At 35.4% G+C, this 27,436-nt stretch overlaps 1 protein-coding gene across 1 annotated transcript; it reads left to right on the top strand.

The window, feature by feature from the left end:
* On the top strand, positions 1-27,436 carry LOC126979337 (uncharacterized). Its single transcript, XM_050828580.1, has 8 exons — positions 1-4; positions 3,580-3,708; positions 16,387-16,573; positions 19,792-20,153; positions 20,727-20,896; positions 23,357-23,466; positions 24,785-24,911; positions 26,527-27,436. The coding sequence occupies exons 1-8, from the start codon at positions 1-3 to the stop codon at positions 26,842-26,844; spliced, it is 1,407 nt and encodes a 468-aa protein (XP_050684537.1). The 3' UTR covers positions 26,845-27,436.

Genomic DNA, 27,436 nt, shown 5'->3' with positions numbered 1-27,436 from the left:
ATGGGTAAGGACGTCCATTTCACAGTTATCTCTCGCACGTTGTGATTATAACCACTTGTGGTTGTTTTCATTAGAATTTCCTGTTATTGTTATTTTACATGTTACACTTTTTAAACAACAAAATAACAGCTTGGATCAGATCGGATCGACGTAAAAATAATAGCTCACTTGAGAGGTGCGCTCTTTGGTTTAGTTCGCCTGTACGCTTGAAACACAACCAGTGTAAAGAAGTGCAAAATACCAATATCGCTTCAAATGCACGACACAATATACGTCGGAGAACTTCATTAACAAATAATTATTTTAAAAAACTATATTACTATTTATTGTAAATGTTTTGTGAAGGAATTATCGTTTAATATTTGTTTGTATTCTTAAAAGCAGCAAAGCGGCAAAAATAATACACGAAATTGGGAATACGGCAGCTTAACTTATAAAGTGGTGTTAGGTTTTCCTTCATTGATATAGGTGTATCTTTAGATGTATACAACATATTTTGACATTTCAATGATACAGTACTTTTCATTTTTTTTTTCAAATAAATATTAATAATAGCTCGTTGTCTTTCAGGGGTACTACGCAGTGGTGGTAGGACCACCGTCATCTATGGTTTGCGCTGAAAGATCATCTACATGGCAGTTATGGCACCCCTCCCTGGAGGCAGCCCTGGACACTCACTGCTCCGAACAGTCCAGTGTTGCCAGGATTGCTGGAGCACTCAATATGCTGATTACAAAAATGAGGGAAGGATGTTATGAGGTATACATATATTGATTCCAGTACTTACATTATCTATTTTCATTATTCTTCCAACAAATACCTACTGTAATATCACTTCGAATTTCCACAAATAAAACGAGAATGTCTTCGATAATAACAGATTTATTGGTGCACGTGTGCACGGTTCGACATTGGCAACTGACTTTTAACATTACAAGGCTTACAGGTGACGTTTGTTTTCTACAAACGTCAACTGTCATTCTTTTAATGTTTGATAAAAATAAAAACTTCTAAACAACAAAGAATAGACAAATATTATGTAACCGATCTAGATAAATTATACAAATTATAGTAATAAATTGTGTAGGTATACAATTGATTCTTACAATCTGCCATCCTATTAAAGTGAGTCCTCGCACTTTTAGAATTTCGTTCTTATACTTTCTACTTTGAATTGAAACTTAATATATATATAAATACTCGTATATGGTTTACAACATATTTTGATATTATTTTATTTGACAATTACACTATATCACATAATAATTAAGTATATTAACTTACATCAATTAATTTATTCAGTATCCTAATAGTTACAATCAAATAGTATAACACTTCATATTCATATCATTATCAATTCATTCACTTTCTACTTATTATTCTATAGTTCTGATCTGCGAACATCTGTGCAATTAAGAGGCACTGTCCGCTCAGAACATATCTCAATCACGGTCACAATCCCTTTTCGCAATCGCGCACAGTCTGTCGTGATCTGCAGTTATCTATGCGTGAAGCACTAACTGCTCACAACCTATGCTTTCAGTGATTACACATGTATAATGAAAACTATCGCTCTCTTTCATTTTTTGTTTTTAATTTTTCGTTGTCAATAGTCGCAATAATCAGATTCTAGTATAGTCTGTCGCGATCTGTGATCATCTGTACGTTATGCACTGTTCACTCGTGACCCATACCATCATAAAATATACATGTATAATCTATCTCAATCTATTTATAAACTAATCAATAAATTTTAGTTGAGTTCTTAATTAGAATCACTGTTCGGTCTATGTACATTATCTTTATGTACATCATTATTTAGAGTATTATTACAATCATCCTCGTCACTGTCGTTTTCGCTATCTACTCCTTTAAAATTTAACCATGGGTGTATCTTATCGATTGAGACTACGTTTTCATATCTTTTCTTCCCTTTTTTAGTAAGAGGGGTGTCTTCTACTAAAAATCGATCATTGGGTAGAATTTTGATAATCCTATAGGGCCCATGGAATTTTTGTATTAATTTCTTGGATTTCCCTAATCTATCCTTATCGAACAACGTCCTTTCTATCCTAATAAGGTCACCTATGTTGTATTTTGTAGGTAATTTTCTTCTTTTTTCGAAACGATTGTTGGCTACGTTCTGTTCTTTCTCAATTTTATCCATAGTCTTATTTCTTAACTCTATCATATCATCTCCACTAACTCGGTCAACTGTCTCATTAATGACATCGCTTAATATATTTTCTGACGCGTTCGTTACTTTAAAGCCGAATAACAATTCAGATGGGCTTTTAGCGGTTGTTTTGTTAATCATAGTATTTAACCCCAGTTGAACGTCGCCGACATATTCGTCTCAAGTGTTGTCATTTTTGCCGTGACATTTGGTTCTTAGGGCATCCGATATCGTCCGATTGAACCTCTCCACCTGACCGTTCGCTCGCGGAGTCGCCACCGCATTTAAAATTTGGTTTATAGCCATGCTAGATGTAAAACTTTTGAACTTTGCGCTCGTAAAGCACGTTCCGTGGTCGGTAATTAGTCGCGAAGGTACCCCAAAATAACTAAAATGTTCTTTAAATATACGTATAGCGTGGTTGTCTTTGTGTCTCTAACGGGTTTAATAGTTATAAACTTTGTAAAAGAGTCTATTACTACTAACAGGTATGTATTTCCTCTCCGCGAACGAACGAACGGGCCCAAGTGATCGGCATGCAGGGTATGGAAGGGGATATCAGGTTTGGGAATGGGCTGCAGCATTCCCTCTTTAGCTCCACCGGGTGTCTTATGGTAAGCGCATTCTAGACATGCGGCAACATATTTCTTAGTAAATCGACGCAGTTTAGGAAACCAAAATGAACTTTTTAGTCTTTTTAATGTTTTCTCATAGCCGAAGTGACCTACGTCATCGTGGTTCATTCGTAGCAGTTGCCACCTAACGGATTTTGGAACTAGCCACTTAACACCATTGTCCACTATTTTGTATACGTAATAAACTGTGTTTCTTTATTTGATAAAATTTCTTTAATTCTCATAACGGCTTCGTCAGCACTTTGCACTGTCGCGATCCAATCTTTTTCTTGGATAGCAAGCACATCAATGACATGAGGTCTAGCAGTAACTTCAGGCTCAATGCCATATTTTGAGGCGTCGGTGTGCAACTCTGTCTCCAGTTTCGAGTCGTACAACGCAAGAATCGGTCTGTCCATTAACATTTTCTTAAGGGTTTCAAATGCGTTCGTATGTTCTTCAGTCCACTTCTAGTCAAAATTTTTTTTTAATAAGTCGGTTAGAGGTCGTGCGATTAAGGAAAAGTTTTTCACAAACCTTCGGAAAAAACTGGCGAGACCTAAAAATCGTCTGACCTCATGGACGTTTTTTGGTGTCGGAAAATTTGCAACGGCATTCGATTTTCGCGACCCTGGTCGTATACCTGATCCACTGACTTCAAAACCCAAGAAATCAATTTGTTCGTAAAAGAAGAAACATTTACTTAGTTTAAGAGTAAGCCCTGCGAATCGCATTTAAGACCTCTCCCAACCTAGTCAAACCCTCCTCAATGCGACACTGAGTTTTTAGGACTACAGGAGTACTGTGCGGGAATCCACGAGGGTACTGTGGAGCCTTGCACCGGGTTACTTGATGCTGCGAAAAGATTTGGCTGGGCTAAGGCTCTTGTGGACTTTGTTGATCGCCATAAGTTCGTAGGTAAGTTTTACGGCTCTTTGCGATATTCTGCAGAAGCGATGCATCATATGTCTCATAGGCAAGTTAGCAGAAGTTACCAAAAGCAATTTGGGCAAGCAAATTGAAATCTGATTACTAATTTTGACTGTGTTTCGATTGATGCCTCTTCAAAGTCAAAAATACTTACACAAGAGTGGGTCAGGGATTAGAAATAATACTCCGCTTATAGGAACGAGTCTTTATTTGCGTTCACTTTTTCTGAACTTGCACTTCGCCGGTCTGCCGCTGTTCCTCTTGTGGGCGGGGGTACCTTCAATGCGTCACACCGCACCGAACACTAAGTCTCTTCTATCTTCTTCTTCTTGGAACACTTCCACTTTTCACTACTTTTACTTTTCTCCTTCTTCAAGAAGTAGGTGTCATACGATCGGAATCACTATTCATATTTTCGCCACTAAAAGATCTTCAATTTAATATTTTATCACCACAAAATGGCTTTGGCGCGGAAATTACAAGTAGATTTTATTGATCCCACTTCTGAAATGTAATATCACTTCGAATTTCCACAAATAAAACGGGGATGTCTTCGATAATAACAGATTTATTGGTGCACGTGTGCACGGTTCGACAATCAGTTGGCAACTGACTTTTAACATTTCAAGGCTTACAGGTGACATTTGTTTTCTACAAACGTCAACTGTCATTCTTTTAATGTTTGATAAAAATAAAAACTTCTAAACAACAAAGAATACACTAATATTATGTAACCGATCTAGATAAATAGTACAAATTATAGTAATAAATTGTGTAGGTATATAATTGATTCTTACACTACAAAATAATAAGGAAACTTTATCATTTTTGGGCTAACTTATAAACATATTATTTCTAAAAAAAATAGTTATATGAAACTATAATGACATAATGTGAAAAGCATAACAGACAAAAGGTGAAGAACATTTAAAATTCATTCATTCAACACATAATTCACGTTTAAAATTTTCATAATAAAAATAATAAGTATATAAATTTTAGTTGCACAGATCTACAGTAGCCATGTATTTTAAAGTAATATGAGGTCAATAGAAATATATCCAAAATATGTATAATTAAGCCATAATTAAGAATAATATGTATTTAATTATTGTTTTCTGTACAGCAAGGATCCCTTCAGCTTGTCAGTCGCTACGCAGCCAGCTGCGCTCTACGGCGTCGTCTGTACACGGGCTCCTCGCGGGCTGGTGCCAGAGCCTGCTTCTACACTCATATCTCCTATCATCTTCTACTAATCCTCGACGAGTATGTCTATTCATATACTATCCTTATCAAATCCTAATTGGACGTAATTCCAGAAAAACGTTCCAAAACACAATCATGTCGAAATTGAGTTAAGAACACAAAACTGGTCACATGATTCATATTAACGGACAGACAAAAAATGGCAGCCCTACTGTCACTCTTCAAATAACATCGTGACTAAGTAGCCCAACCCACATATATGTATGGAATACTCTAATATTTATTAAACTTTAAACACGAATTCCTTAAAATGTGATGTTTGTGGCTTGTAATGTTTTTCAGGAACTATGTCCAATTTATTTATTTCACAAAGTATGATCCTCCCATTAATTGTAGCATGCTTTGGACGGATTCCGACTTCACTGAAGTAAGCGTCAATACAAATACATAAAAACAGAAGCACTTTCTGTAACAGCTAACGCTGGTTGTACACGAGGAATTAGGAGTTCCGTGATGTAGCGTTGTGCATTTAGAGAGCCATTTTCTACGAAAACTAGCTCTGTAACAATCGTAATAAGTTATTCGAGCCCAAAACATGACAGAGCCCCCACCATGCATAATTTCTTCACAACATACCTCTGCATTTCGCTCTCCTGGTTTTATCGTACTTTACGACGTCGGTACTCACCAAATATTAAGATTCTGGCTTCATCAGACCCCTTGCAACATTTTACATCTGTCCACGTCGCACAATTTTGGGAAAATTTTAATATTGCATTACGGTGCCCACGGGGTAATTTAGGGCCCCTTGTTGGTCTCTCACTGTGTATATCGACTTCTACAAGTCTCTTCCTTACAGTTCATACGCTAACACTTACATATTTTCTAACTTCTTCAAGATTGCTTTTGATGTCATTGTAGGCAGACTTGCGATTTCGTAAAGCTTGGCTCACAATATATCGATCGTTCCCGGGCTCAGTACATCGTTTACTTCCTGATCCCGGTCTTCTTTTAAAGAACCGGTGTCTTGAAACATAGTCCAGGTCTTCTAAACAGTGGCATAACATTCAGAACAGTACGTAAGTTCTTGAAACAGACACTATATTACCAGCAATAAATGTCTTGTCTGCAATATTACGGTATAAAATTTGTCACGATAACCGATATTAAGAAGTTTTTTATCAACCTCAACATTAATTGATAAAACCTTTTTTATTTATTTATTAATAGCACAATATCTAAACACAAACTGCGAGCAAATGCTCAAATCGAATAGAATACAAAGATATTATTAGAATATTAAGAATAACTCTGAAATTTTTAAATTTGGAACATGTTATTTTACTTGCCAGTACTTTTTAATGCGTAGACAATTGTTTCTAATTAATTGATGCATATAAAACCGCTTTTGTTATAGATTTCAATAGTTGTACAGATAAGTTTTGGGTGCTCCTTTTTTCGCAAATGGGTTTTATAAATAAGTAGAAATCATGTAATAAAAGTTTTAGTCTGTTGGTTGTAATATGATTGTAAACTTAATTGTAATATAAGACTGCATAATTCCTATATAAACAATAAATTAATAAATTATTTGATAAAAGATTTATGTGATTCCCCAGTATACATCGGGTTTGTGAGCGTGGAGGTCCCTCAGGGTTCGTGTACCCGTTCGAGAGAAGTTGTCTCATCAGACGGGCTGCCCGGGACACTAACTGGACACATGATGGCTCCGCTCTGGCCAGCTGCCTGCGTTTCCTTCACACCATTACTGGTAGTTATAATTATAATGACATAATCGTCCCATGTTGGAAGGTTGATTTTATTTTTTTTACTAATGCATTTATAAATTTTACTTAACCAATAAAAACATTTAATATTGATTTATGAACGCTTAATTATCTTTACAGGTGACGAAGGAATTCCTTTATCACCATCCGAGTCCCTAGAATCAGCTCTGTTTACTAGATGGGAACGATTGTCCCATGAAGTGAAATGTACCGGAGCAAACTCCTATACAAAGCGACAAATTAATTATTTAAGCAGAGTTGCAACGGAACTGGTCAAATGTAAGAGATCTATTGTTTATGTAAGTTTATGGAACTTGTCTATATTAGTTGACATTGATAGAAAAAAAGATAAAGATAGGAAAAATCTATAGAGAAATTCACAACTTTGTTTTTGTTAGCTGCTATAACAGCATCATAGCTTGTACAAGATAAAAAATTCAATATATTTGCAAAGCATGGTCAACATATTGTACTATGATTATAGTTGTGCTATTAAGATATAATATTCTTATTATTATATATGTCAATTTTAAAGTCCAAAATATTATTCCTATCTTTATCTTTTGATTATTGAGCTGACAAAAGCTTTTGATATCTTGGATCTTAATTGTAAACATAATTCAATCAATATAACGAGAAATATTAGTTTTTTTCTATTTTATTTAATATTTATCAAATTCTTGATGTATTATGAGATGACTATATGTCAAGGTACAACAGTATTTTATGACGTACTTAATATTAAGTTTATGTAAGAATTAATGAAATCAATTTAATATCTTTATCATCTCAGTGTTATTATGGGTTATGTTTTCCGATTTAACCAATACCTATCTTTGTTTTCAGGAAAGTCACAGTACGTTTCGAGCAAATCTTATCCAAGCGACTTCTGTCAATTTACAATCAATGGAGGATCTTATTCACATAATGGCTATAATCCTGGACCAGGCTAGAGATATATATCTAAATAATATTCGCAATAGATCTAAGGAATTCGATAGAGATTTAACTATTTATAGGTAAGAACGAAATACTTATGAGAGCACACAATCCATATAATAAAGTAAACTAACCTTTGTGTATTGTGACACTTATATATAAAATAATTGTTAGTACCAAGAATTCATTTTTGTGAAATTATTAAATATATATAATGAAAAGAATGTTTATAAATTAAACAAAAATATAAATTAATTATATTACTTGTGTTTTTCAACTTAAAGGTCAAAAAAGTGGAGTAAACTGCGCGATTATTATGATGCATCATCAGCGTGCCTCATAGACGCGGTCAGACGAGACCGTGACGTCATATGGGGAGAGCCGACGGATGAGACAAATCTCATGGCCAATGTACTCCACTGGCTTTATAAAGGTTTGATATCACATGTAAGGTGTATCATAACCATCATATGAGCAAAGTATTGGCAATAAGGGAAAATGTTGTTAAAGAAAGGGATTAAGGCGAGATATTCCCAACAATTTAGGCAAAAATCACTCGAACTTATATCTATAAGATTCGATAGGTAACGCATAGACACGGGCATGGCTGAGATACGAACCCAGCGATGCGGGTCAACGACACCCACTCCGGAAGGACCGCGTAATATTTTTTAAGACTTGAGATATAAATTTAAAGATAGACATGGTTTTCTATTTGTTCTGGCTAAATCAGATTGCCACATACAAGCAAAGAAGCAGATCATGAAATAAAAACTCAAAAAGAAATAATAAATACTAATTAACTAGTTTGATTCTTATCTTTTGGTATTGTTTGAATAATTAATGCAAACAAAATTAAATTTTAAAGCCTAATTTGGGCGGTTTCATTGAATTCCTTATAATATATGATTTATTTTGTCATCTGTAATTTTTAGGTGCGAGGGACGACAAGAGGTATTTGGGTCCAGTTCTAAAGCCTTATCTTGATGAGCTATTCACTTCATCGATGGAGAACTGCTGGTTTTTGGACGATTTTGACTCAAATCAATGCGACACTGAGTTTTTAGGACTACAGGAGTACTGTGCGGGAGTCCACGAGGGTACTGTGGAGCCTTGCACCGGGTTACTTGATGCTGCGAAAACATTTGGCTGGGCTAAGGCTCTTGTGGACTTTGTTGATCGCCATAAGTTCGTAGGTAAGTTTTACGGCTCTTTGCGATATTCTGCAGAAGCGATGCATCATGTGTCTCATAGGCAAGTTAGCAGAAGTTACCAAAAGCAATTTGGGCAAGTAAATTGAAATCTGATTACTAATTTTGACTGTGTTTCGATTGATGCCTCTTCAAAGTCAAAAATACTTACACGAGAGTGGGTCAGGGATTAGAAATAATACTCCGCTTATAGGAACGAGTCTTTATTTGCGGTCACTTTTTCTGAACTTGCAATTCGCCGGTCTGCCGCTGTTCCTCTTGTGGGCGGGGGTACCTTCAATGCGTCACACCGCACCGAACACTAAGTCTCTTCTATCTTCTTCTTCTTGGAACACTTCCACTTTTCACTACTTTTACTTTTCTCCTTCTTCTTTACACTTTCGAGTCAGAACTAGAACTGCCGTAGGCCACGCTTAGTACGGCTTATATACCCCTGGATCTGTTCTATTTTCAAATAGATTCTCCCATTCCATCTTTAAATTTAAATTGTACTAGAAAATTCTTTTAACTATTTTTATCCTGCTTACACATTTTCCACCCCTTTTTTTTCTGTTTGATTTGATCCTGAACTTACTAGAAATTTGCATTAACTTAAAAAAAGTCTAAAGTAAACACTTTTACGCTAACGCTATGAGTATTACTGACGGAGCTGTTGAAATTATCAATGTCTTGAAGTTTGACAACTCTCGTCATGTACGTTGCTGCACGATATGACGTTTCACAACTCTCGTCATATACGTCGAAGCTTTGTAGCTTCGACGTATGACGTAAAACTCAATAAAGTATTGTTACTTTATTGGCATAAAATACAACAGATTTATTGTCAACGCCAATCACTTCAAATATTATTTAAATACATACAAATATCACAAAAGTTTATACAGAAAAAAGTATATTTAATACAATATAAAGACAACGTCAGTTTCTATCGACCGTTTACAATATACTATCTACAGCTAGAGATAAATTACTACCTTCTACTATCAGTGATTAGTTGTCAATAATCTGAAGCTGTCCCAATATACCCGATAAGTCATTCTTATCGCCTTATATTGGGACGCGTGAATTGCAATTTCCATATAAACTTCTAAAGCTGGTAAGCTATACGTCATCCCATTGACAGACAGCGTGTATGGATAAGGTGAGTTACCGTCGATAAGTTTATTGGGACAGAAAAGTCAACGATAGATACTATTTTTATCTCAAGTAAGAGATAGACTGAATATTGGGAACGGCTGTAAGAATATGTCACATAAGCTATGTCGTGAGATCGATATAAATACCTGCATCAAAAAAAACCAACTGTAGCCGCGGTCGCTTAAGATGGTGTTGGACGTTGTATAAGTTTAAGTGGAGTTCTCCGATAATTCCATTTCCTGTTAAGCTGGGTCCGCTCCAGCGATTTTTTAACAAAACATGTTAAAAAAATCAAGTGAGCAAAACAGTCCGTCCGCTGCACCTTTTTTTGTGTTTTTGTTTCATTTCAAAAAAGAGTAACATGTCTTTTAGACATACTTCCTTACAAATAAACTTTGTATAAAGTTATAACTGATGATAAACAAAGAAAATGCAAAATGTTTACAATATCGTTGACAACACTGTCAATACAATGATAATTCTGAAGTTTTCCGAATGACAGGCTGCCTTGCAAATAAACGCGGGAAACGTTATACGTCCGAACAAACCATTCGTAAGCAAAATGTCTATTTGTAATCATTTCATATATTCTTGGTTATAACTTTATACCAATTTTAATTTGTGAGGCCGTTAAACTTTTTAAATTTACTTCCTATTTCGCAATTCGTAAAAAGTTTGCTATTTCCGACAATGCATGCAGCTTTTGTATTTATTCTTATGATCTACTAATGTAGCCTCCCAAATAACCGGTATTTCTGTTTTCAATTGAATAAAAATTAATCAGTATTTTCTTTATTCCACTCCACCATAAACAAATCAAATAGAATTATTGCTAATTTTGTGTACGCTAACATATTATGGGCTAATTAGTGTAATTACCCTCCCCGCGGTAGACATATTATTTAGATGTTTAATTTAAAAAAGCTGTAAAGTCACGCCCCTAATCTGTTTATAAAACACATTATTGTGTTAACAAACATGAAAACCGGACCTGGAAAAAGGACCTGGCTTTAGACGTGGTACTTAGGTATTTGATATGATCATATAAACTTTCTATGATTTTTTCATAAGACTATTATAGGCCAAACAAATATAAAAGAAATGCAATTAAGGATGAACGGTAAATCTTAACTTTAAATATGCTATGCAATAAGGATTCTTGTAAAATGAAATGATGCAGGGAGTTAACTATTGCAACAAATATTATTTTGAGTGGACCCCTAAAGTATATAATTGCTTGAATTTTATTTAAACCTTGTACACAACATTGTTGTAGACATAATGCTGCCTCAACTTACATTTTTATTAACGTAATACATAGATATGTTTTGAATGTTCAATCTTGACACAGCATCGCACTTAAATGCAAGCATATTTTCGTAATAGTATACAGGTGTCAAATTTTGAATGATAATTAAAAAATCTGATACAGATATGTATACATTGTGATTCATACGATACAAATATTATTTTATTGCTGTCGAAGTTAAAGTCTCAAATTTAGCAACAAAAGAGGATTAAAGGAGAAAGCAACACATCAAACTCAAACTCATAAGTTATTTAGAATGTCGGTGAAATAGATTCCAGAGTCGAAGTTTAAGATTTACGATTTTTACCACTTTGTAATAGTTTAGAGAGAATGTAGAAGGTACGCAAACGTTCCAACATGCTAAAGTTTAAAAACATTATAAATTATAAAATAAAACTCTAGCTTTAATGAGTTCTGTGGAATAATATTTTTTGTTGTATCAATGCACCTTGAGTCAACACTATATGTAAGGAAAGAAATCATTCTCAGAAATAAGACTACAATATTTCATAACCGAATCTCACATATTATTTCATCACATGTCATTTGAATTATTTCATTTGTTCTCATGATTCAAGACTTAGATTAAGGATTGGTCTCATCTGCGCTCCAACTAGATACATACAACTATATAAATAAATTTAAGATATAAATTATTAAAATACAAAATACTTACCGATGATATGTGATAGCAGTGTCTTTATTTCTTGTAGTATTATTTTTACAAACTTTTAGTACGCAACCCAGCATTTCAGTTTCAATTATTAGCAAAGTTTAACAGAACATTTGGCACGTCAACGTCACACTTTGTTCGAGACTGGCTCGAGTACGCCACGTAGCATTAGTTACCGCACTTTGCGATGACGTCTGAGGTATCCAGTTGATAACGCAGCGAAGCCAATCCGTAAACTAAGATTCAAGATTTAACTGTAATGATAAATAAAATTTGCTAGAACTATTGTTACATTGTTGTTCTGCATCTAAGATATTTAAAGTAAAAAATCCAGTATCTCATTGTCTGTGTTGCACAAAAATCACAAGTATTATGTCAAGTTTCGATATAAATTTCGATAAGTATCTAACTCCTTGCAATCTGGCTACAAGATCTTACTGTGTCACTTGACTATTCAGCATACTAGGATTGAAGCTGTTTATAACTTTGCTGTGCTTGCGAGAGTTTTGGATAAAATATCTTATTCCCAGTGATTTTTATTCAAGTCGAAATATCACAAGTATTACAGCGATAGTTATTTAATGAACGCTATTCTATTTCGTATTAAAATAGATGATGCTTGACCTATTTTAAATAAATAATTCATTTCATGAAAATAGCCGGTCAATTCTAGGTTATAATGTTGCCTTTTATATTTCAGCGCTCACTATTATGGGCTTGTGAAAGGAATTAATTAGCCATTTAATTGCTAAAAGTTTTTCCTCCTGTGTTCAAACAATAAATATAGTTCAGTAAATCAAACTATAAACATCATAAACTAATCTTTTTATTTGTAATATATCTATACCTACTATCTATATATATATAAATCCACTGTCCTGATGTTCGTTTGTTGATTACTTCATGGAGTGCAGGTTAGTCCAACTTGAGAAATACCATAGTTGTTATTTCGATTTGGGCCCCATAATTATTTTTATATCCAATATTTGTTTTGTATGGACATATTTTCTGTGAGAGAATTTATTGACGCATGGTTTGACAGTTCTGCTGCGAAACAATTTCAGTATAACAAAAACAGGGAGCATATTTTACGAAATAATTCACAATGTTATGAAAAACTATTCAAATATATAAAAAAACAGTATTTTATTTATTATAGCTGATATACCGCGACTTCGTTCGCGTAAGTATTTTTACACCTTGGGTTACATTACTGAACTTTTAGTAGGGATCCCTAATTTTTTGAAAATGTAATATAGCCTATAAAACTCAGGGATAATGTAGCTTCCCAACAGTGAAAGAATTATTCAAATCGGTTCAGTGCCTGGTTTTGGAGTCTATTGAATGCAAACAAACAAACAATCAAATCTTTCCTCTTTATAATATTAATATAGATGTAAAGAACAATGTGTCGGGTTGGCTAGTAAAATTACATACGCCATTAAAATTTTGATCTAAAACAATTTTCGGTGAGCAATAAAACCTACAAAAGATCAAATAGCGATGATATTAAAAAATATTTATAACGTAAGTCATTCTTGTCGTTTGAGAAGCAAATTAAAAGTGAAACCATAAACTCCAATTTCAAAACAAAATATCACAACTTTATTAAGCCTCGTTTTATATTGAAGAAAAGCCTTCTTGTAGATCGAATTGCTACGGCTTCAATATCTACAAAGAAATGAACAATTTTCTTATTTTCTATTTTATTATCAATTTCACTCGAATTCGTTGACTTATATTTACATACTATGATATATTACTAATATATTATTATGTTGACTTAAATTTTCAATTTTGATTCTTCTTAAGTATTTATTTAATAGTATTTGGTGCTTTTTAAGTAAATATGTTTTTCGTAGACTATAATATTTTCTAATTCAATTTTTTTTGCCATCTTGATGGAACCTTTTTTTATATATATAAGCGAAATATCACTGCCCCATCATCATGTCTCTTTGTCTGTATGTATGTCCGGGCAAATGCTAAACTACTGAATAGATTAAATTAAAATTTTGCAAGAATATTAACAAGACTTTGGAACACCATAGAAGCATAACTATAGGCATTATTATGATAAATGCAGACATATTATTTGTTGCTTATAGCGTCCAAGCGAACAACGCCGCGGGCAGCATCTAGTTATTATTATAAAGTTAATTAAATGCAATGGATTAAAAGAAAAGAAGAAAGAAAGAAATCATTTATTCTGCAACTTAGAGAATACAAGTAGACTTATTTATAAATTTGCATGAACATGTAGAAATGGAGTTCACCTCAGCATAAAACTGATCATACCCACAGCTGGCGATATGATCAGCGCTGGTCTTCCGGAGAACCACAGGTGGTCTAGCGGATTCTCAAACTACTTACAGGTTTTACATATATGAAGGGTTACCATACTAAAATAATAATATCACAATAAAAACTTAATAACAACAAAACAAAAATTACATAAAATTTCGTGACCGTGAAGAATAGTTTGATATGGACTAATTTAATTATGACTAGCAATGTCCCGCGGCTTCACTCGCCTACCCGATCTCGTCGTAGAGGAAAGTCTACTAAGTCGGAGTATAGATTTATTTCTGTTAACATAAAAGTTTTATTTCACTTTGCAATTTTTTATTATTCCATGTCCGTTAGTAATAGTTTAAAAAGTATTGTACAGGTAATAAAACGGTCTTTTATAAAATACAAATACATTTGATGGAACAAGGATTAATACTGAGGTGTGAATAATGTTTTGATTATTGTCGGCACATTTTAAAACTTTTGAAATTTAAATAAGTAATTCTAGCGGCATAACTGCAGTAGTTGTACAGATGGTATCGCGGACTTTTTTGTAGATATTGAAACGTTCTATAATTGGTATTTTTTTTGGTCTGTCATCAATAGTTTCCGCAACGCGCGCTATGACTGAAATTTTTCACACTTTGGATTATATTATTGCATTTTTACTAGGGATCCGTATTTTTAAATCTCTAGTGCAGCTTTCTAATGGTGGAAAAAGTTTTAAAAGCGGTCCAGTAGTTTTTGTATGAAAACATTACAAACATAGATACAAAAACAGAAATGTTTCCTCTTTATAATATTAGCATGTACACTCTTACAGAAACAAATTAATAGTTTTTATAAGCAGATAATGTAAATATCTGTTAAGTTTTTGTTTTATAATAAGACAAAGGTTTGGTTAAGCCTTTTGTACGTAATCCGTGTCCATTTCGCTTACGTTACTTGTTCTCTCGGGAAATCAAATGTAAATATCTCTTTTGAACTTAAACACGGAACATCTTCGGAACATTGAACTTTAAAATAAAGATCCGCTGTTATCTGCACTGTAAATCAGTCAAAAGAAAATGACTTGTCCGCGTTAAATAGGTTTCGTGAATATGTCTTTTTTATATTTTATGAAAATAAGGTAAGAGACGAGCAGGATTCAGCGTTCAGCTGATGATAATTGATAGACCCTGCCCATTACAATGCTGTGCCGCTCAGGAATCTTGAAAAATCAAAAAATTATGAGCGGCACTTCAATTGCGCTCGTCATCTTGGGACATAAGATGATAAGTCTCAATTTTAAGACCGAAACACAGTCATGTTTACACATGACATCTTCACGGAAGAAATAGGCACCGTTGTGGTACCCATTATCTAGCCGGCATCCTGTGCAAACGAGCCTCCCACTGGGGAAAGATGTAAAACATATCAATGTGGCTCCGATATATAGGTACCTATGTGTCCGAGTGACTGATTTGTGATTTTGGCAAACCATAATTGCCTACATAGTTTTGGAAAATTATATTTACTAGTTGTTTTCTTAAGTTGACATTAAAATGTTTAGTCAAATTATTTAAACATGAAAGTATTATGTAATTAGTATTATTCAAAGCCTAACCTAGATTAAGTTGCCTGTGTAACCAAGACAATTGTACTTTTTTGGGGGCTTTTTACTAATGTAAACCTAAGCTGTAAACAATGCTTTTCTAGGCCTTATAGAAGTTTAACTCAAAGACTTAATAAAGTATATACTTATATTACTGATCGTGAAGATATAAATGACTGATAAAAATAGAGTTGTAGAAAAATAAAATTATATTATGTAGGTAGATTATACCGGGGTTATACCACAGAATAGGGATGGATACTTACGTTGCTATGTTACACCAAAATAAAATCTTTTTACATCTAAATATCATTTTCTTAAAAAGCTGATAAAAATGAATTTATATTGCGATACTTCACTTTTCTATCTTCACTTCAAGCTTTTGTAACATCAATCGGAAGCCAAATTAAAATTTGTTATGCAAAAGTGATTAGAATCTTGGATATCTTGCTTAGTAATCTCATTAACGCCCGTCTTCAAGTGATCTCAGATTACGTATCTGTTTATAAAATTCTCAGATTTCCGCCTCGTGTTCCCGACGGGCGACGGGCTGGCCGTGTCCTATCCGTTGCGGCTCCGGTCACAGCACGAGCCCGGCGCGGCTCGTCTTCTGACTCTCACCCGCGCTGACAAGGAGCAGGCCAAGCTACGGCTGGCAACGCGCTGCGTACTTCATGCCTTCCACGACGCCTTCATCGGGAAACGGTGAGTTCGCTCTGTGATTTTATTATATCAGTTCCTACAAGATAAATAGAGGGTTGAACTTGATGGAAGAAGCTCAGATTAATGGCCCTTGGTATTGGTCTACGATTGCATTTGTTTTTAAAATTAATGCTTTTACCAGTGAGAGGCATCATTGCTCGGGATGCCAGCTATGGGCGCCTCAGGGGCGCTTATTCTTCTCCTTCTGCTGCTGTCATCCAGTAGTTTGCAAGCACTATATATGTTTCAGTATGATCAGCACCGTACCTAGTGACATTACTGAACTGGCTTCAATTTACCCTATGTCTCAATGTGACGTGCGAAATCGAGTTATTAGAATAATTACAATTACATGCATAAAATAATCTATATTTCAATCTCAAGGTTACACAATGTTTTTTAAATTGGATTCATATTGTCCCAGCAGGCTTGTTTCCTGTTCTAACTATTTCAATGCATCAAATTAGAATAAGTCTTATTAGCCGACTTGCAATCGTAATTCTTTAGTAAATTTTGTAATTTGCATCTTATTATGCAATAGTACATTAATTAAATTAATTAAACTTATTAATTCTTAGAGATTTCGTGTTGTCTAGACATCAATCAAATCAATGCAAAACTCATTTACTTATTCATTAAATTCAAAAATCACACATTTGAAACATTGCCAATAATTTTTCTTCGCCGCAGAATAGGGATAGATACTTACTTATAAACTATTAATTTATTAAAGTCTCAAAGGTTGCATTCAGTACTACAAAATAATATGTAATATTAATTTAAGCATTTGTTTTCATTTCTATTCTAACTAAATTCACGTTTTATAAAAAGACAGTTACAATAGAAACATTAATTTGCTTGGCGTTCGGAACTCTGTAACGAGTCAGGGGAACGATGTGGCAAAGAGTCGAAAAATAAATATATTTTCTAGGGTTGGCCCTTGCTTATTTAATGAAATTGAAATTTATGTGACGTTAATTCACATAATCACAAAAGAATCTTGAATTAACATTAAAATAAAATAAACATCGGAAGTAAATACTCTCTCTCAACCCTTGACTGTTACAACGGTTGCATGACTTGCTTCTGTGCTCCATCCTTATCCCTATTAAAAGCTCTTTTATTATTCTATTTAACAGAGGATTGTAATAACAATTACACTTTAAAATTTATAAATTGGATCTGATTACGGAAATTATGTAATAATTCAGTGTAAGTCGCCTAATTTTCTTAATAAAATATTTACCTTTAAAAGTTCAGTACATAATTTTTCTGCATGTTTGTACGCTTGACTTGCTGTTGAATAAATAAAAAAGAAGCCATACGTATACCTATAAAAATTAAAGGAGTTCCTTCGATTTCTCATAGATCATGAGATCTATTTTTTAACACTGTGGCCAATCTGGGAGTACTTTTAAGCATACTTTTAAGAGAAACAAATTTTTCATATCAGTTTATGAAACATTCAGTCGACTTGTAAAGTTCCATCTTTTTAAAGATGGTTGTAAATTGAGAATATAAAAAATAAAATAGAAGTTATTTAAAACTATTATCGCTTCGAATGCTATTTGTATTAATTATGTGATACTTCATAGCTTGATGAAGATGATGCATGTAATAACGTCGATATATCTTCAAGATTTTCTCAAGAAGTATTATTTCATAATTTTCAGCATAAAAATTACAATCTTCAGTAAAATGTTTGGAAGTATACAAATATTGCAATGGCAGCCCTAACGAGATCACATTGGGCGTGTCACAAGCGAATTTAGAATTCAGCGTACATTCACTTGCTATTAACGAGTTTATTGCGATTGGCAACCCTGCCTCGCACTGGTTTCAACTTTATCAAGTATTGACGAGCGGAATGGTTTGATTTTTTGGCTTAGTCTGGCGAAAAGAGAAATTGGTTAGTTCGTGAATATGTAAGAAAATCGAAGGATTAGTTTATATACCTTTACACTCAAATAGCCCTGGACTGTATATAATGTGATTTTTCTGCACGTGTGTATATCACTGCACTCACCCTAAACGGACAAACCGATTTAGATGATAATGTGTAAGTGATCGCGCTGCGATACAAGTTTAATCACAAACTATTTACCCCAATTTTAGAATTGGTTCTTTCTTTTCCTACTATAAATTAATCAACAAAATGAGCAGGTAGTAATGTTGGTTCCAATGTCTATATATATTACACTACAATTTATATATAAATTCTAGTGTTCCTTTGTTCATAATTGCAAGTCTCCTGGTCAGTTTTGTTTCACACTTTAATTTTATTTTACTGAAGCAACTTGTATTGTATTTTGTTCACAATAGCTAGAAGTCTTACATAAAGGATTGATCTCCGCTGCGATCCAACCATATACCGCATGCGTAGTCGCAAAATACGGCAACTTTTACTACGTCCAAATGGCCGTACTCGAGCCAGTCTCGAGCAATGTTCTGAACTGCCACATGTTCTGTTAAACTTGTCTAGTAATTGAAACAGACACTGTGATCACATATCATCAGTAATTATTTTGTATTTTATTTTTATACTTTCAATGTAAAGTAACACGAAGCGTATGTTACAAAATTTGAAAGATGCCATTGAGTGTCAAGATGCCACGCACAACAGCATCTAATAGTTACCGCAGTAAAGAAGTAATTGTTCTTAACTAGTGCGGTATCTAGTTGTATCGCAGCGGAGACCAATCCTTCACCTAAGCTAGAAATATATTATACAGTGGAGGAAAATTAAACAATGACGGCCTTACAAATAAACTTGTTCTAAAGTTATAACTGATGATAAACAAAGAAAATGCAAAATGTTTACAATATCGTTGACAACACTGTCAATACAATGATAATTCTGAAGTTTTCTGAATGACAAGCTGCCTTGCAAATAAACGCGGGAAACGTTACACAAAATGTCTATTTGTAAACATTTTATATATTCTTGGTTTATGCTTAGTTATAACTTTATGGCAATTTTATTTGTTAGGCCGTTAAAAATTATCGATATTAGGCCGCGTCCACATGTAACGAATTCGGTGAAAAAAAGCAGTGGAGAGAAAGAGAGAGAAAATGAGTGGCGTGACGAGAGAAAGAGATTGAAGATCTTTTGTTGTTCGATATAAATAAATAAAACAAAAATATTTCGGAATAAAGGGTCGGGTTGCTCAGAATTTCAAGTTAAATTTAAACCGGTTAAAATCCTTTTCCAAAATTTTTAGCTTCCAGACAAAAGAGCTTCATGGTAGCACAGACGAGATCCTAGCTAAAGTGAAAACGGGCAGCTTCTGGCGCACATCGAAGCCGGACATCATACCGTCACCATCATCAGAACCACGACGTCGTCCCGCCACTGTCTACGGGTTCCCGGAGATCTCTATTACCAGCCACTCCGACACGAAGACCTTGCGCCGCAAGTATCACACGCTCAGGAGTCTGGTGTATAAGGAGCAGGTGGACGTGAAGGCGATGAGGCAGCGGCCGAGGTCGGCTTGTTCTACTGTGAGGAGTAAGCAGAGCTTGAGTAGACCAAAGTTGCTGGAAACATTGGACTTTATCACAGGCGTTAAGGACGCTTTTTCTGGTGAGTTAATCATTAATAACCCATAACCCCATTTTTTTTATATTAAAGGGGAAAAACAACTAGGATGCCGACTAGATTATGGGTACCATGACGGCGCCTATTTCTGTCGTGAAGCAGAAATGTGTAAACATTACTTTTTTTCAGTGATACTACAATACACAAATAAAATTTGGAAACAAAAATTTATGAACGATGTGGGACTCGAACCCACGACAAATCTAATTGTTTAGATTTCCAAGAGCGACATCTAAAGTCAATTTAATAATATACTATGCTAATATGGGGTTGAGCAGGTTATCAACTGTAAAGTAGATCCTGTAGATGAAACCACAGCCTGACAGTTGAATAAAGCATACGAGTACAAGATTTCATGATGATACGTAACTCGAACGGTTAGCTCAATTGGAAGAGCACTCGCACGGAACGCGAGAGGTCGTGGATTCGAATTCCACATCGTTCATAAAATTTTGTTTTCAAAAGTTATCAGTATATTAATCCTAGAAGTGAGGGTTACAACTTTAAAATCATAACAAATTGTAATTCTACAATAGTTTTATAAATATTTGAAATCAGTTGAAGAATCGGGTGCATCAGACGTAGAGGACAATTGCTGGCGAGTGGAGGACGAATGGGTGACGTCGCAGGTGGCACCCCTTAACTTTATAACCTCGCGAAGTGACAGACCTCTCCATATGCTGTTGGCTGACATCGTGCTGTCTCTACTGCGGAGACACCGGTTCACGGTATTAGTTCTTTGTTATGCTATTAACAGTGGGAGGCTCCTTTGCACCAGTGGGAGGCTCCTTTGCACAGAATGCCGGCTAGATTATGGGTACCACAACGGCGCCTATTTTTGGCAGTGTTTCGGTCTGAAGGGCACCGTAGCTAGTGAAATTACTGGGAAAATAAGACTTAACAGCTTATGTATCAAGGTGACGAGCGTAGTAGTAGTGCCGCTCAGAATTATTGGGGTTTTTCAAGAATCCTGAGCGGCACTGCATTGTAATGGGCAGGGCGTATGATTACCATCAGCTGAACGTCCTGCTCGTCTCGTCCCTTATTAACATAAAAAAAATGATGCATTTTACCAGGTCACTGGTGAGCTTAGAACTGTTGTTAAGCTGAAATATTATGCGATACTGTTTTATTTTAAGAAAAAATAGGGAAAATGAGCGTACTGGTCACTTGATGTTTTGTAATTACCGCCGCTATAGTATCTTGTAACTCCTGGGGAATTAACAGAGAGTGTGGGATTTAACCGGAAGGCGGCTCCTTTGCACAGGATGCTGGCTAGATTATGGGTAGCACAACGGCGACTATTTCTGCCGTGAAACAGTAATGTGTAAACTTAACATCTGATGTCTCAAGGTGACGAGCGCAGTTGTAGTGCCGCTCAGAATTATTGGGTTTATCAAAAATACAGAGCGGCCTACATCGTAATGGGCATGGCGTACAATTCTTTTTTATGACTGTAAGGGACGAGACGAGCAGGACCTTCAACTGATGGTAATTGGTACGCCCTGCCCATTACAATGCAGTGCGGCTCGGGATTCTTGAATAACCCAATAATTCTGAGCGGCACTACAATTGTGCTCGTCACCTTGAGACATAAGATGTTAAGTCTAATTTGCCCAGTAATTACCATGAGCTGAACATCCTACTCGTCTCGTCCCTTATTTTCATAAAAAAAATTATTCGAGCGATTCTAGCCTTTTAGGTGAGAGTACGCATTTTTGTTAAGGTGCATGTCGTAATTTTTTTTTTGAAGAAGAGGACAAACGAGCGTATGGTTCATCTGATGTTATGTGATTGCGCAACTCACTACCTCTTGCAACACCAGTGGAATCACAGGAGCATTACCGGCCTTTAAGGAAGGTGTACGCGCTTTTTTAATGGTAGCCATGGCTTATCGTCCCGGAAACACTACACTAAGAAGCTCATTCCATAGCTTGGTTGTACATGAAAGAAATTCCTTTGAATATCGCACTGTGGAAGAACGCCACACATCCAGATGGTGGGGATGTTATTCTAATTTATGGCGTTTTGTGCGATGGTGTATCTTGACGTCGGAAATCAGGTGAAACAGCTCTTCGGAATACTCGCCGTGATAAATGCGGTAAAAGACACGCAGTAAAGCGACGTCTCTACGCAACACCATGTGATACAGCCGTTCACAGAGCACTGGACCAAGCTTTCACAAAGCTGATAGCATTATAAGTCTTACTGAAAGTCGCTACTTCAAACTTTATAGTTAGAGCTGGTAAATAGACAGATCACTCCAATAAAATGGTATGCTTACTTCGGCTGGAATAATTTCTGTTTTATCAATACGCCTGATAAAATATTCCCTAATATAATTATTATCCTTCATTTCATTAACCTCGAAAAGTAATTATCGGATAGAATTATTCTATAAATATAGCTTTATAGTAGTTAAGAGCTCTTTGTAAAGTTTTCTGTCCTGAACTTTATTTCGGGGTGCTATAAAATCAAACAAAATGTTAAAGGGACTTATTAACACAGCCTTTTACATCTTATATGACGGTCTGATCGTCTTAATTAGTGAATGTGTCAAATATATTATAATAATTAATATATTATGAGATATACATGTAGCTAGATTGTTTTTGTTTAATATTAAAACGATTATGACGAGCCCATTCATGTAGAGTAAGTAGTAGGCGTTTTATATTATATACAAGTATAGTACCTTCATCTCTTCGTCTATCTAGTTGTATTAACTACGCCCAAGTGGGCGTACTCAAGCCAGTCTCGAAGAATGTTTGACGTTGACGTGGCACATGTTCTCTTAAACTTTGCTAATAATTGAAACTAAAATGCCGGGGTCCGTAGTAAAATTTTGTATAAATAATACACCAAGAAATAAGAAATACACTGGGATATCATCAGTATTTTGTATTTTATTACCTAATTTCAATGTAAAATAACACGAAGCGTATGTTACAAAATTTGAAAGATGCCACGCACGCAAGCATCTAATAGTTGCCGTAATAAAATAGCTATTGTTCTTAGGTTGTGCGGTATCTAGTTGGAGCGCAGCGGAGACCAGTCCTTAATCTAAGGCTAAAAGCTTAAAAATACAAAGTGTAAGCTAGTGGTAAGCTAAGCGCTTGCCCTGACACTAAATGAAATGATGTCTTATGTCTGCAACCATTGATATTGATGTATTATCACTGTGGCAGATTCTTCAAGAGCTATGCTGCCACCTGGGTGAAGCTAGTGAAGGCGCGTTGTTTTCTCTGCACCGACTTGCACGTGTAGCTCGCGCTAGGAGCACGGACCGAGTATCCAGGTAGTTACGATAGATAATGACTATCTTTTCAAGGTTCACCAGTGGGAGGCTCCTTTGCACAGAATACCGGCTAGATTATGGGTACCACAACGGCGAATATTTTTGCCGTGAAGCAGTAGTGTGTAAGCATTACTGTGTATCGGTCTGAACGGCGCCGTAGCTAGTGAAATTACTGGGCAGATGAGACTAATATCTTATGTCTCAAGGTGACGAGCGCAGTTGTAGTGTCGCTCAGAATTTGTGGGTTTTTCAGGAATCCTGTTTCGGCACTGCATTGTAAAGGGCAGGGTATAATAATTACCATCAGCTGAACGTCCTGCTTGTCTCATCCCCTATTCTCAAAAAAAAGGGTTCTGCAAATGGTTAGCAATATTACTATCATTGACCATGCTTTATAAATCCAAATATTCCTGGCTACTTAAAGGCCTGTATAAAAACCGAAGGTGGGCATTAATCTTCAGAATTCGGCAAGTACCCCAGGGCCCTAGATTTTTCAGATCCACCAAAATTTGAAGTGCCGTATGGCACACTTGTCCCTCAAGTCTCACCCTTATTTTGTTTATAAGATGGTTTATTTTACATGGTCTTATAGCTTGTTTTAATAGCTTTCAGATACATTCACTCAAATCATTCTAATTATCAGCAATCTATTGCTACACGTAAAATAATACATATTGACAGAACGCTGCGCGCTCGTCAAAGTCACGCCGACCTGAGGCATACCGCGCCATCAGAGTTTCCCGGAACGGAAAGGTTAAGCAGTAACTATTTATAATTATTACACAGACAACATAAACATACTATGAGATATTGTATAAAGTTAACGTTTTTTACGTTTATATTAATAATATTATTTTATAAACAGCCAGACGCATTTTTTGTGTAAGATTAATACCAATGGGAGGCTCCTTTGCACAGGAAGCCGACTAGATTATGAGTACCACAAAGGCGCCTATTTCTGCCGTGAAGCAGTTATGTGTAAAAATTACTGTTTCGTTCCGAAAAGTGCCGTAGCTTGTGAAATTACTGGGCAAATGAGACTTAATATCTTATGTCTCAAGGCAAAACGAGCGCAATTGTAGTGCCGCTCAGAATTTTTGGGTTTTTCAAGAGTTCTGAGCGGCACTGCATTGTAATGGGTAGGGCGTATCAATTACCATCAGCTGAACATCCTGCTCGTCTCGACCCTTGTTTTCATAAAAAAAGGCCGCTCTAGGTATACTATTGTGAGTTTCCGCGCCATTGATCAAAGGCGAACATCTGTGATGCTAAAAACTTAACAAATATTAAGCTTAAAAATGTTATCATATTTTTTTAGTACCTGGAAGTTACCTGAAATGGAGACGGCATTTCAACAGCAGTACAGGAAGCGTCCGCCCGACTACACTTCCGGAGACGAGGCGCCCAAGCCCCCGCCACTACCACGTCACTCCATGACTTCTCAAGTGAGTCAAAGTCAAAGTTTTTATTTGAATAAACATATTAGATTGATGTTACATAAATATTATAAGTACATGTTTGCCACATTTATTACGTGCAAATTTTACAAAATACATTTCTAAATCATTACTTACAACAAGATCAATTTAACAAAAGATTAGTAGCAGCATTATTTATTTATTATATTATTTATGTAAAATATTTGTCTGATAAGCAATTTTTACTTAGGTATACTTTCAATTTAGATGAGAAATTCCTCTTTGACGATTTCTCTGAGTACCAATTAGTTTTGTTCTGGCGAACATTCCTGCGTCGGATCACGTGACTATGAGTCATCCCCACCAGACATACTCTGGGTGGGTGGACTACCCTTTAATATTTGTGGTCGTGTTCATTTCAAAGTTATTACCCACACTTATACCGATAAAGTAAGAATGTTAATGTAACTCTGTTTTAACAAGTGTAAATGTTAAATATAAATGCGGCCGCATAGATCCGAGGCAGGTCCACGAGTGGTGAGGGCTACAAACAGACTGAAGACTCCAACCATATTGCATGTAGCGTTCTTTTAGAGTATCTTTAGATAATTTCTATGTGATATGTATGTACTTGGGTATGTTTTTGAGGATGCCGTGTGCGAGGGAGGTAACGGAACGTCAGCAGCAGAGGACACGGTGTCAGAGTTAGTTGTCAGTGCTCCTAAAGAGTTGGGTCCTCTAATCAGGTCTCTGCGGCGTCCTAAACCTAAACATATTAATTATAAAAAATTAAGGCCCAAGTTTATTAAATTATTGTACTACATTTATATAAATATATTGTAACTAATTGTTAACAAGTTCCCAAAATAAGGTGGAAGGGAATGATGTGTATGTTGTGAAGTTAGTTACAAGTTCCTACCACTGTCTACGGCTCTGTATTGACTATCGAGTGGTACTAACTTCAGTCATTAAACCACGCTTACCTTGTGCGCACAAGCCGAAGACAGTGGTAGCAACTCGTAACTAACTTCACAACATACACATCATTATCAGTTGTCGCTATTAGATCACCCACATAATATCGATTGGTATCCTATATATCATTAGCGAGATACAAAAAAATTGACAAATTGATTCCTTTAGAATTCTTTTTGATGTCATTTCTAATATATTAGACACTACTACCACTTCGGAAACAAATGGCACTCGGAGAGGGAAGAAGCGGCGCAATAAACTCTCCTAGCATTCTCATTTTGCGCTCTTTTTTAATGAAATATACAATACTGTATTGTAATTGATATTGCTATATCATAATCTAGTCCCAGGCTGTCGGATCACTTAGATCTTCAGCTGTGGAGTAGTAGGATTTACATACAAATTTTTATCAACAAGAAATGCTTGACACTCCAATCAATGTAATAAAATATTATAAGAGTTACTGGCACTAACTGCGTGCGAGATACCAGCCAGCAGGCAGACCCACGCAACGCCAAACTATCGTGAATCTTAATTACCGTTAGCTCAATAATAGTGGAATTATAGCTTTTACTTATGTATGTAAGGATAACTTTTAAAGTCATAACATTTTTTAACCCTCCAATATACCTTTAAAAGGTCCTAAATCACTTTTTATCCTTTGCAGATAATCAAACGCTATGAGTCGCCATATTACGACATGCATAATACTCCCACCGGAATCACAAACCCAACCTACGACGTAAACCCCAGACACAGAGTAGTAAAACGCAGTAAGTCATTGAACAGAGCGATCAGTATTACCAGCGTGGACCTGAACAATCTTACTCTGGGGTTCCGGAGCAAGAACACCAACGACGTGGCCAATGTGTTGAATGGTCACAGTGGCGCTGAGTTCGATATGAGGAGGAACTACCTCCAGAAGTATGAGGGTCGTGGTGGTGGTGTGGACTCGTTGAGGATAAACAGGATTGGTGCTGATTGAATTAAATTTATATTTTTCAAATTCAAATTCAAATATTTTTATTCAAAATAGGATTCAAAATCACTTATTGAACGTCAAAACTACCACCCATTAAAAATGTACTGCCTCAGACCTGAGAAGAACGGGCGCAAGAAATTCAGCGCGCTTTTTTTATATAAAAATATGGATTACAATGTGATATCGTACAATTAACATTTATAATTAAAGAGCCTGAGGGTGTTCGCTTCATTCCCAGTCGGTGGTATCATTAAGAAAATCGCTTATGCTATAGTAACCTTTCCCACACAAACGTTTTTTAACAATTCTTTTAAATTACGTAACACATTTGTTCTGAACATTTTCTGGGATCATGTTGTAGAAGCATATACATCACCCAGTAAAAGACTTACTAACTCGACTTAACCAAGTAGCAGGCATAACAAGTTTAACATTATCGTTGTCACAGTTTTCTAGCATATTCCTCCATGTGCTTATGAACATATGGAACATTATCAAGAATAATGTTATAAATTATTATTATGAATTAATGTATATATTGGTGGTAATGATCAAATATTATAATTTTGAAATTAAAAAATAGTTTTTTATTATA

This window comes from Leptidea sinapis, chromosome 3 (assembly GCF_905404315.1).
Source record: "Leptidea sinapis chromosome 3, ilLepSina1.1, whole genome shotgun sequence".
Taxonomy (NCBI): domain Eukaryota; kingdom Metazoa; phylum Arthropoda; class Insecta; order Lepidoptera; family Pieridae; genus Leptidea; species Leptidea sinapis.
This window is presented reverse-complemented; position numbering and strand designations above follow the sequence as displayed.

Bases quoted from the DNA above. Each gene is read 5' to 3' on its own strand.
- LOC126979337 (XM_050828580.1), top strand. The intron at 20,154-20,726 runs GTGAGTTAATCA...ATTTGAAATCAG, and splicing joins CGTTAAGGACGCTTTTTCTG to TTGAAGAATCGGGTGCATCA. The intron at 20,897-23,356 runs GTATTAGTTCTT...TCACTGTGGCAG, and splicing joins TGCGGAGACACCGGTTCACG to ATTCTTCAAGAGCTATGCTG.